General features: G+C 41.7%; 1 protein-coding gene across 3 annotated transcripts in view; it reads left to right on the top strand.

Moving 5' to 3' along the window:
• Positions 1-11410, top strand: part of ABCA1 (ATP binding cassette subfamily A member 1) — a 132473-nt gene that overhangs the window by 61611 nt on the left and 59452 nt on the right. For all 3 annotated transcript variants that reach the window (XM_049635500.1, XM_049635481.1, XM_049635490.1), the window contains exon 8: positions 8207-8299. In XM_049635500.1, coding sequence (XP_049491457.1) covers positions 8207-8299 — 93 coding nt within the window. The remainder of the gene's footprint in view (positions 1-8206; positions 8300-11410) is intronic.

Here is an 11410-nt window from a genome sequence, read left to right as displayed (position 1 = left end):
CCTTTGGACCTTAGATTCCTTCTTTTTTTTTTTTTATTAATTTCTTTAAAATTTAAATCCAAGTTAACATATAATAATGATTCAGGACTAGAATTTAGTTATTCATCACTTCCTGTAACACCCAGTACTCATCGCAACAAGTGCCTCCTTAATGCCCATCACCCATTTAACCCATCCCCCACCCAAAACCCCACCAGCAATGCTTCCGTTTGTTCTCTGTATTTAAAAGTCTCTTATTGTCTGGGTGCCTGGGTGGCTCACTTGGTTAAGCGTTCAACTTTGGCTCAGGTCATGATCTCACAGCTTGTGAGTTTGAGCCCCGTGTCGGGCTCTGGTTTTTTTTTTATTTATTTTTTTAAATAAAAGTCTCTTACTGTTTGTCTCCCTCTCTGTTTTCATCTTATTTTTCCTTCCTTTCCCCTATATTCATCTGTTCTGTTTCTTAAATTCCACATATGAGTAAAATCATCTGATATTTGTCTTTTTCTGACTATTTCACTTAGCATAATATACTCTATTTCTTAAATAAAGGTTTAGATTTTATTTTGGTCCTAAATTCTGTGGTAGTAGATGTATTTAACTGTTAAGAAACTGCAAAAAAGTATTTAATGCATTAAACACATCACATTTAAAACTTAATATTTAAATTGTTGAATTGTTTTTAAAAGATTAGTTCCTCCCTCAGACAGGAGTTTTATAGTTCCCTACTTTGACAAGAAATATTAAAATATTCCTCAAAGGAAAACTTCATTGTCATGTAAATCATTGGAAAGAGATAGGGTATCTTCTGGGCAGTGTGGTCTTTGTGCCTGGTATCTGGCTTACTTATTTTCAATTTGAACTAAAACATATTGTCCTAGCCCTGGGTCGGATTTTCTGAATATGGGCAAAGTGAAGTCGAGATTTTTAGCCTACTCTGAGGGAATTTAAGAGAGGTTTGAAATGTCCTAAGGAACCCAAAGTAACATGCATTTGCAGGGGGAAAGTAAAATTGTGCGTTGTATTGAAAATCTTATTCAAATACATATACACCCACATTATTTGGTAGTAGAGTCCCTGAAAAATTGGGGGATGAGGATAAGATTTTTATAAACTGAAAAGAGTTTTCAATTAGACTTAATTTCACAGATGTTCTGTCTTCTGTTTCTATTTGGTTGTGACTTCTAATGCATTGATAATATTCTCTCCCAGTCTTTATTTTGTATAGTGATCATCCATAAGCAAACACTTAAATTAATTCATTCAGCAAATATTGAGCCCCGATCTGTGCCATGCACTGGGCCAGGGACGCGGTGGTGAGCAAGGTACAGCTTTCTTTGTTTCCCTGCTGCTGGGCAGTGAATGGGACAGGCCAGGAATCCAGCACATGCATCCTCAAAAAGGAAGGCCGCAGAAGCCCAGGAATTGTCACCTTTTGCTGCCAATGTCTGCAGAGCCAGGTTTGGGCTCATCCTGGGGGAGGAAGAGAGTTGATAGACAGTTGTATGGTAGTTTTGTGGGGGGATTACTGTTCTCCGATTCCAGGTGAGGAGGTCGATGTACCACTGGGCATCCTTGAGGGTCCCTTGCCAGCAGGTTTTGGCTGGCCACAGACTGGTTCAGTGTGGAATCTGTGCATGAGAAGAAACTCTCATGCCTTTCCAAATCGGCCAGCCCAATACCAGGGGCTCCTCCTCAAGAATTCACTGGTCACTCTTAAAACACTGCAGATGCTGAACCCTGCAACTTTCCTACCTTCTGAGGAAAGGAAACCAGATCATGACTGTTCTGAGGTGACTGATAAAGTATTGGCAAGCTGCCCAGATCTGCATGACCAGGCTGGACAGAACCCAGACCTCACCTTGTTCAGTGATGGTAGCAGTTTCATCTACGTTCAAAAGGCAGGGAATGCAATGACATGCTTTAATCTGAGCCCTCACCATTTGCAAGGACAAGCGAGTCGACTGACTCCCAGTACGCAGGCCTCAATGGGGCCCTCCTAACCCAGTCTTTGAGGATTAGGAAAGAAGCCTCTGTTAAGTTGGGACCTAAAGAATAAAAGTTAGCCAGGTAAAGAACAGGGAGAAGAAGTTCCAAACAGAAGACATGGTTTGTGTACGAAGAAGGTGGTATTTAGGGGAACTGCACATCATTGAGTAGTTTACAGTGGAGCAGATGGAGCTATGTGAAGCTTGATGGGAGAAGGAATAGTAAGATGAGATTGTGGAGGTGACCACAGATGAACCGAGGTAAACTTTGAGGAGCTATATTAGGCCGATGGGCCTCATCCTTAGAGCAAGGGAACCCACCCAAATGTTCCGGAGGGTGGGTGACTTGATGAGGTGAATTTAAATGCCCTTTGAGGCAGGACTTCTACCAGACCATCTCTTGGGCTTTTCTCTTGCTTTTGGCTTTTATTCCACAGACATTTCCTGGGTGCCAGCTTATTCTGTGCCAGGAACTATGTTGGATGCTGAGTTGAAATAAAACACCAGCTCAGAAATTAAAGTCAAATTGACTTTGCTAGGTTACTGCCTTTTTAATTTCCAGTCTTTTACAATTTAGTTGAGCTAGTAGGATGAAAGACCGTAATGAAATTGTCTGTTAGGCCCAGAAAAATGGGGGCACAATGGCCTTTGTCATTCTTGGGCCAGCATTCCATAATGTCATGCTTTTAGGCAATGTTGCACTGTTGCGATTAACACATTTTGCAGAAATGGGTGGGAGCCTTCAAGTAATACAATACACACTTGTCTGTTCTTCCTGTAATGATATTGCAGTATTTAGTTATGATCTAAAAATATCTCATAATACATGAATTCTGGTTAGCTTCACACAGGTCATATAGTCCCTGGCTCAAGGTTTTATCTTTGCTCTTACTGTCTTTTTCACTTGCTTCCTGTGGTCAGTGGGGGACCTACAGGAGTTCATAGCCAAGGGAATATTTTTGTTTAGGAAAATAATAGTAGGAATTCAAAACTGTAAATTGTTTACTGGAAGTGTTTGGAAATACCAGTTGGCAAGCTTTGCCTGCCTTTGTCAAGTATTAGCAGGAGACCACAGTTAAGAGTAGGTACAGGCACATGGTTCTCAGGCTTCATTTTGTGGCTTGGTTTTAGGGCATGTTTCCTGGGGTTAATTTTATTTAGGGAATTTAGACATCTTTCACAGCTTGATAGGTAGTCAAGCCAATTTACACTCTTTATGCTTCTTTAACTCCTGCCCACGCCCCATCCTTTCCTCCTCCTCCTCCCTTTTTTATGTCTCATTTAATTAAAAAGAAAAGTATGAAACAGTTAAAACTCACAAAAAGGCACAGAGAATAGTATAAAGAACACCCCTGTTTCATCATCCATCGTTTGCCTTGCTTGCTTCAGATTCTTTTCAAGAAAGAAAACGTGACAGGTATCCTCGATGCCACATGTGTGTCCCCATCTCTTTCCTCAGGTAATCACGATCCTGGAGTTCCATGTTTTTATGCTTGGTACCATGTATATGTTTTTGCATTCTGCTAATAACATTATATGGTATTGGTTTGTAGTGTTCACGTTGTATAAATGTGCATATTGATCTGTGGCTTTTCTTTTTCACTCAGCATTGTTCTTGGGATTTATCAGTATTGATACATGTGGCATCTGATTCATTTTAGCTGTTGCATGGTATTCCCTTTTTATATGTAAATTTTATTTAAAAATTTTTTTTAAATGTTTATTTTTGAGAGAGAGAGACAGAGTGCGAGTGGGGGAGGGGCAGAGAGAGAGGGAGACACAGAATCCGAAGCAGGCTCCAGGTTCTGAGCCTTCAGCACAGAACCCACGGACCACGAGAGCATGACCTGAGCTGGAGTCGGACGCTTAACTGACTGAGCCACCCAGACGCCCCTATACCTAAACTTCAAAAAATCCATTTGTATATGGCTTAGATTTTTCACATTTTTTATGGTGTCTGTTGGTGCCTACTTTCTGCTTTTAAAAGTTGGAGTCATTTTTGCCACCTTGGTTTGGACTTTTTATATTTTGAGAAGGCCTTCCCACCCCAAGTTCATAAGTACATTTTCTGCTATGTATTTGTAACTTTTCATTTTTTACTTTTAGCTCTGTAATTTACCAAGAACTTAATTTTATATAGAGGTGTGAGACAGAAAATATTAACTTTTCTTACATGAATGACTAGTTCCAGCGACACTAATTGATTAGCCCATTCTTTCTCCATGAATTTGTATTATTAAGTTCGCAGATTCTCATCAGTCTGTTCCCTGTATTTACTTTTCCAAACACAGAAAAGTAAAAATGAGTCCTGAGCAAAATACCTGGATGATCTGAGCTTTAAATGATGCTGAATTTGAATGGTATATGTGTGTTCTTTTTTTTAAAACCCTGTAATGTTAACCCACACTTGTGTACAACTCTACCAACACATCTTCGAAAGTGGGAATTTATTTGTATGGGCAATAGGTTGCCAATACTTACGTTCATGAACACTGAGCATTTAATCTCAACAATTAGTGTAAAAGAGATCCTAATAATGACATTGATTGTCCTATTACTTGTGGATGGATTCAGCCAATGCTTCTGTTAGAGACCAAAACCTAGAACAGTTTAAACCAACCAGAGCTCAGACCACTGACAGCAGCCACATAGTAAGATGCAGTATTGCATTTGTGTCTGAATATGTAAAGGTCTGATATCCATGGTAAATGTGATGAAGTCCTTAGATTTAGGTCTGTGGTGCACTGTGTTGCTCGTGGGTGAAATAGCCATGCAGTGCATGCATGGATTTTTGCTGAATTGTGTAGCTTTTAAAACAAGAAGAATAAGCCTGCCCCAAAGGTAAGACCTTTAAGTTGAAAAACCTGATGGAAAAATTGTTACCTATGCAAGTTTATGTTCATACAGGTGAGGAAGACCTAGTCTAAAAACAACATGAGCTGCCAATCGATCTGTACCCTTCAGGGGAAAGATGACTGCTACTGGTGACAACAAGCCAGTGTTTTAGCTAAGGTTTTAGATACCTGGTCTTTTGCACTTAGTGGCTGCCCAGCCACTCACTTGGTGTGGTGTTCTGGCCTCCTCTGCATTTGGCGCCATTTCTGATCCCATTCAAGTCCAGGTGAACTGACTGGCTTCACCATCCAAAGCAGATAGCATCGTGTTGACCAGATGTGGAATGCACAAACAACCACCTTTGTGCAAAGCATGCTGTGAAAAAAAGGCGTGAACATTGTCCAGGGGCCATTGGCTTAGTGGTTCTCAAACTTCTATGTGTAAAAAAAGTCCTGAGGCTTCCTGGCTCACATGTCTAGCATCTGAATCAGTAGGTCTCAGAGGGCTGGGAGACTGCATGTTTAACAACCCGCCTAAGACCACACTGTATCAGCGAAACCTGGTCATTCACAATTCTGTCAAGCTCCATTGGTACCATGTAATGCCATATTTCCTTCTTGTAGATTCACTTCTTGTGCTTAAATAGATCTAGTTAGGAAAAAATACTATACCTTTGCTGTAAAGGTAAAATCAGTATCACTGTATATAGAAGGTACACATACATGTGCATTAAGATAAATGTGTGTGTGTGTGCCTATATGTGTGTATATGTATGTAGGTATAGATATATACATATACCTAAACATAGGTTATGACTTTTCCTTCAGGTTTTTCAATTTAAATGTCAGCTTTGGGACAAGTTTGTGTGTGTGTGTGTGTGTGTGTGTGTGTGTTTGTGTATATGTGTGATGTAAATAGAATCTATATTTATATTTCATCCACTGAACATTACTTAATATAGTATACGTTTCATCTACTTAACATCTTTTGTTTCAGTTTTGCAAACACTGAGAAAGAGGGATTGTAGGGAAGAAAGAAGCATTTCATCTCAAGCCTTCAGGAATTAGGTCTTAGCCTTGCACTGAAGAGTATTAATGTTAGTAATCCTACATTGGGTGTGGCTGATGTGCTTTGAGAGGACAATGGTAGCTCTCTGCTTAGCAGAGGGCAGGCCTCTCAACAGGAGAAACAGTTCTTGGAGAGCTAGCCAGGAAGTGGAAGGGAGGATGTATGCCTTTTCCGGAACTGGAAAACCCTTCAGTTTTGGTAGTAAACTTTTAAGGAAGGGAAGAGAAAGGCAGGGGTGAAATTTCTGAGAATTGTGAGGACGTGCTATGTGCCAGGCACTGCGTAAGGCGCTCTGCACATGGCCTGTAATTCAGTGTCCTTGACAGTGCTGAGATACATGCACATCATGAACTCCACTGCACAGTTGCGGAAACGGGGCATGGGGAATTGGAGTCATTTGCCCGGGGTTCAGTAGCCACCTCAGGTCCCCATAACCAGAGAAGAAGGGGCAGAGTGACAAGAGTCCTCAGAATCTTATTTCCATTCAGACTTTATAAAAGAAATGGGTTAACTACCAAATTTTAAGTTTTGAAAATGTACATTAAATTAACTTGGCATTTATCTGCTACACAGTCCTGATCATGCCTCATCTTGTGGGCCTCATGGTAAGCACAAAAACACTTCACCTCTTCCGCCTTCCAATTAAGATCTCTTGGTTTGTAAAAGTTTTCCTTACTGTAGGTTCTGTAGGGTCGACTTTTAAGGTGATAACCTTTAGTTATGATGTGAACCTGAAGTAAGGAAGTTAAAAAAAAACCAAAAATGTCCCACTTGTTTTTGCTCATAATGACTTAATGGAAGGACCAATTGTTAACGTAATCTGTGATTTGCGTCAAGGGGACCTACCTGAATATAGTGGTGAAGGGCCCATCTGAGGACTGGGAGTCGGGGAAGGCGGACCCTGGTGACCAAGCTGTTCTAGGGGAGCTCTTGAGTTGGGCTGGAGAAATTCTTTCCTAGAACCCTTAGACAGATTTTATCAGAAACACACATTCAGGATTATGCTTAGACATGATGATGGTCATGATTATACGAACTTAATCTTCTGTATTTGGAGTTCTTTTTTAAAAAAAATTTTTTTAAACGTTTTAATTTACTTTTGAGGCAGAGAGAGACAGAGCATGAACAGGGGAGGGGCAGAGAGAGAGGGAGACACAGAATCCGAAGCAGTCTCCAGGGTCTGAAATGTCAGTACAAAGCCTGATGTAGGACTCAAACTCAAGGACCGTGAGATCATGACCTGAGCCAAAGTCGGATGCTTAACCGACTGAGCCACCCACGCACCCCTGTATTTAGAGTTCTTTTTAGAGGAAATCCTTCCCCAGGCTGCTGTTTCTGAGATCATGATGAACTCCATCTACTTCCGGCTATTTTCCTCGCAGTGTGCGTTATGATTTCACAACATGCCCCTATGGAAGACAAATAGCAAAAAATCCCAGCCTCCTCTAGATTAAAGAGGTGTCTGGTATTAAAGAAAATGGTGCCTATAGAAGCACCAAGGAAAGATGGATTTTCCCTGAAGACTTTTGTTTTTCTATTTAACAAATAAAAATGATGAAACTGGCCCTATATCCTTTTCTTTTTGGAAGCCTAAAAACCCAGAACCTAAATTTTAGGCTCCTCAGCTGTTGGAATTCTGGCCTCGGAGTCTGTGCATCACTGTTCTTTCTTCTTTAGCTTAGTCTTGCTGCCCTAACTTATCTTTTCCTTGGGCCCAATTAATTATTTTCTTACATTTGTTGTGAAGCTAGGTGGGCTATAACAGCAATGAAATATACACAGGAGTAAATACAGAGATCTGGCTAAAAGTAGGCATAAAAATAAGCATTCTGTATTAAATTTCCAGTGTTACAAATAGTGCTGACTTGAGCAGAATGGGAGAATTTCTCCTTTCCATGCTTTTGCCAGCTTTCAACTTCAGTTTCTTCCTTTCTTGTGGGCCATTTCAAACTTGTTTCTTGAAGTCATTCTTCTGTAGTTCATCTTGCAGATTTGGGAATTTATGGTCAAAGTTGAATTGGACAGACACACACACACACACACACACATACACACACACATCCTCAGCATGAGATATTTTTATAGATTGCATATCAACTAGTTTTAAATATATATTTCTACACTACTTAAAAGCATTCATCAAAGCATTAGTAATTCTTATCTGAAATAACTTGCAAATCTGCAGTTAGAATAATTTTAGTGTCTTTACTTTGGTTAGGCGTGGGTTTCTTGTGTTTTAAACTCAAGATGGTGAATGGTTTTAATTAACTTTATTTTCAATAGACATTTCAGGTTTACATTTGAACCTAGAAACAAAGTATTTTTTCTCATTGCAGACAGAACTAAACTATACATCTCCTGTCCTGAGCAAGGAACTGACTAAGGCCACAAAAACTTTGCTGGATAGTCTTGGGACTCTGGCCCAAGAGGTAAGTTGTGTCTATCTAACACCAGGAGGCAGACCATCCACTATGGCTCTTTTCCACCCCGAGTTTGGCGTAGAGGGTCCTTTTTTTTTTTTTTTATTTTTTTATTTTTTTAAATTTTTTTTTCAACGTTTTTTATTTATTTTTGGCACAGAGAGAGACAGAGCATGAACGGGGGAGGGGCAGAGAGAGAGAGGGAGACACAGAATCGGAAACAGGCTCCAGGCTCTGAGCCATCAGCCCAGAGCCTGACGCGGGGCTCGAACTCACGGACCGCGAGATCGTGACCTGGCTGAAGTCGGACGCTTAGCCGACTGCGCCACCCAGGCGCCCCGAGGGTCCTTTTGATTTGAGTATCATGTGAAACATTAAAACAATTTAAAAAAAAAATTTTTTTTAACGTTTATTTATTTTTGAGACAGAGAGAGACAGAGCATGAACAGGGGAGGGGCAGAGAGAGAGGGAGACACAGAATCTGAAACAGGCTCCAGGCTCTGAGCTGTCAGCACAGAGCCCGACGTGGGGCTCGAACTCACGGACCGTGAGATCATGACCTGAGCCGAAGTCGGACGCTTAACCGGCCAAGCCACCCAGGCGCCCCAACATTAAAACAATTTTAGAAGCATCGGTGATCTTAAAAATTAACTGGTTTGAGCTCCTTACTTTAGAGATGAAGAAACCAAGATGCAGAGATGTTTCAGAGCTAATTAGTTTGTGGCTAAAGGCCCGATACCTGGTCTAGAACTTTGTCTCATTGTTATTCTCTGCCCCTCGTTAATGACTCCTTGGTAAAGAGGATTATTCCCGTCATCATCCATGCGCTGCATTTGTCTTACCAAACGTTTCTCCGTATTTCTTTTCCAATAGTGAGGCCAGTCATTTTATGAACTATGTACCCCTCATTTAGACCTTTCCCTGTAAACACCTGGCCTCTAGATTCACCTTTGGGAATGTCCTTCCTTGACAAACATTAAGTTGAGTTTGCCTTTCGGGTCCACATATTGCCTGACCAATGTGTTAGACCAATCTTCTATTCACAAGATCAGGAGGCCTGTAGGTACTTGTAAGATCACTTACCCTTCCCTCTGCCTGCCAGCCGGTGTGTGCTTCACTTTAGTGACACCCAACCTTCTTTCAGATTAGACTTGGAGAGGAGGAGCGGGAGCCCAGTGTGTAAGGAGCTGAGCCGAGGGGTGGCGGTCAGAAGCAATCAGGCCTGAATGTCCAGGACATCAGACAGGAATAACCTTCTCAAACTTGGTCCAGCCTTATTTTGAGTTGCTTCTCTAAATCGTTTTTTGGTATTTGTTAAATTTTTTTTGAGTACCAAAATTTAGTTTCCTGAGAATAAAAGTATTGTATGTTCATTGTGGAGAATGCAGGATGTTTGGAAAAACAGAGATCAAACACGTGTCGACAGTTTGGCATATTGCTTTTAGTTCAGTTTTCTTTTTTCTTTGAATTCTGCTCATGGGTGTCTGACTGAAGAGCCTTGCATTTTGGGTCCCTTTCAGGAGAAGTCCTTTCCAGCCTGCCATTTGTTCTTTTGGTTGTGCATGCTGGTGACCTTTCTGTGGGTGGAGAATCTGGGTCACCTGGTGTTCTTCCAGGAGGCAGAAAGAAAAACAGGAACTGACCTGTAAATCCATAGCCATTTCTCTACGGTCCTGTTGGCAGACACTGACCTACACTGTACTACTTCCCTCCCGGCCTTCGAGCAAGCAGAGCAAAGACTATGATGTGGGAGGCTGTCTCTAAATTTTACCTTGGGTACAGTGTTTTCTTTATATCCCAGGTCTGCCTTTTGTCTTGGGTAAGAAAACTAGTGGAAATCGTGATGTTCCCATTGCTGATGAGGCAGAAACTCTCCACCTGAGCAATATATTATTTTTCTTGTCAGCTGCCTCCTTGTGCCCTGCTTGCTCCCTGGTCCAGGTCAAGCAAGGGCTACCCACCCTCAAGTCCCTGTGATCATGAATTACTTACTGTCTAACTTGATATTTCCCTGGGACAAATGGGAGAGAATAAGTAAATAAATGCACGTGTGTATCTGTTCAGTGTTTGGAAGGAAAGCTGGATGTTTTGACCAAAGCACAACCCTTGAAAGGAAAAGGAAAAGGGAGGTAACAATTTCTGAGGACCTCCCCTGATTCCTGAAGTTTCACCCAATTTCCCTGTATCATCTGCATGACAAATGGATCTTACTGTGCCCATTTTACAGATGGCACTGAGGCTCAGGAAAGTTGGACAACTTGCCCAGTCACTTGGTTAGTTAATTGGCAAAGACTGGGATTTGAACTCAGGACTGTTAGACTACAAATTGCACGTTCTTGCTGCTATAGCCTGTTTTTTGTGTGATGAGCTCTGATGGAAACTGGACTAGACTAGAAAGGATATCCTTCAAAGAAGGAAATCTGCAACAATAGGGTCTGGCAATTGGGTAGAAATGGGGACTTTAGTAACTGGATGAGTGAAACTGGGCATGAGCTCCACATCTGAGTGACAGGGAAGGTGTGTCTGACAAGATTGGAAAGGCAGGGCAGGGAACCGCATCCCAGTTACCTACCAGGTGCCTGACACTGCTCGATGTCAGGGTCTCAGCAGTGAGCACACTGGCTTTCCTGTTCTCATGGAGCTTGCATGGTGGAAGATAGAAATAAACAGGAAGCATATGATGTGACAGCAGGCGTACTGCAATGAAGAAAAATAAAGCAGGGTCAGAAAGATAGAGGGTGATGAGGTGTTGTTTTAAAGGTGGGGTCATTAGAGAAGTCCTCTCTGATGAGGTGACACTTGAATGTGAAGAAGTGACCATATGTTGTCCACTCCAAGCAGGAGGGGCCACAGATAACAAAGATGCTGATGAAAGGACCTGATTAAGGAATGTATTTAAAGACCCAGGAGGGAGTATGGTGTGGGCAGGACAGAATGAGCAGGTGAGAAGGTGCTCAGAGCTGAGGTCAGAGAAGGAGTGGTGAGCACCTTGCAGGACTGGTAAGGCTGCATTTATGCCAAGTGAGATGAGAAGCTAGTGGAGGGTTTGGAGCAGAGGGTACATGACATGTCCTGGAGTATGAGATTGTTGACATTCTGGCTGTTCTATTGAGAAGAGAC

The sequence above is a fragment of the Panthera uncia genome, chromosome D4 (assembly GCF_023721935.1).
Source record: "Panthera uncia isolate 11264 chromosome D4, Puncia_PCG_1.0, whole genome shotgun sequence".
In the NCBI taxonomy this organism is placed as follows: domain Eukaryota; kingdom Metazoa; phylum Chordata; class Mammalia; order Carnivora; family Felidae; genus Panthera; species Panthera uncia.
The sequence above is the reverse complement of the archived record's forward strand: the minus strand, read 5'-3'. Positions and strand labels throughout refer to the sequence as shown.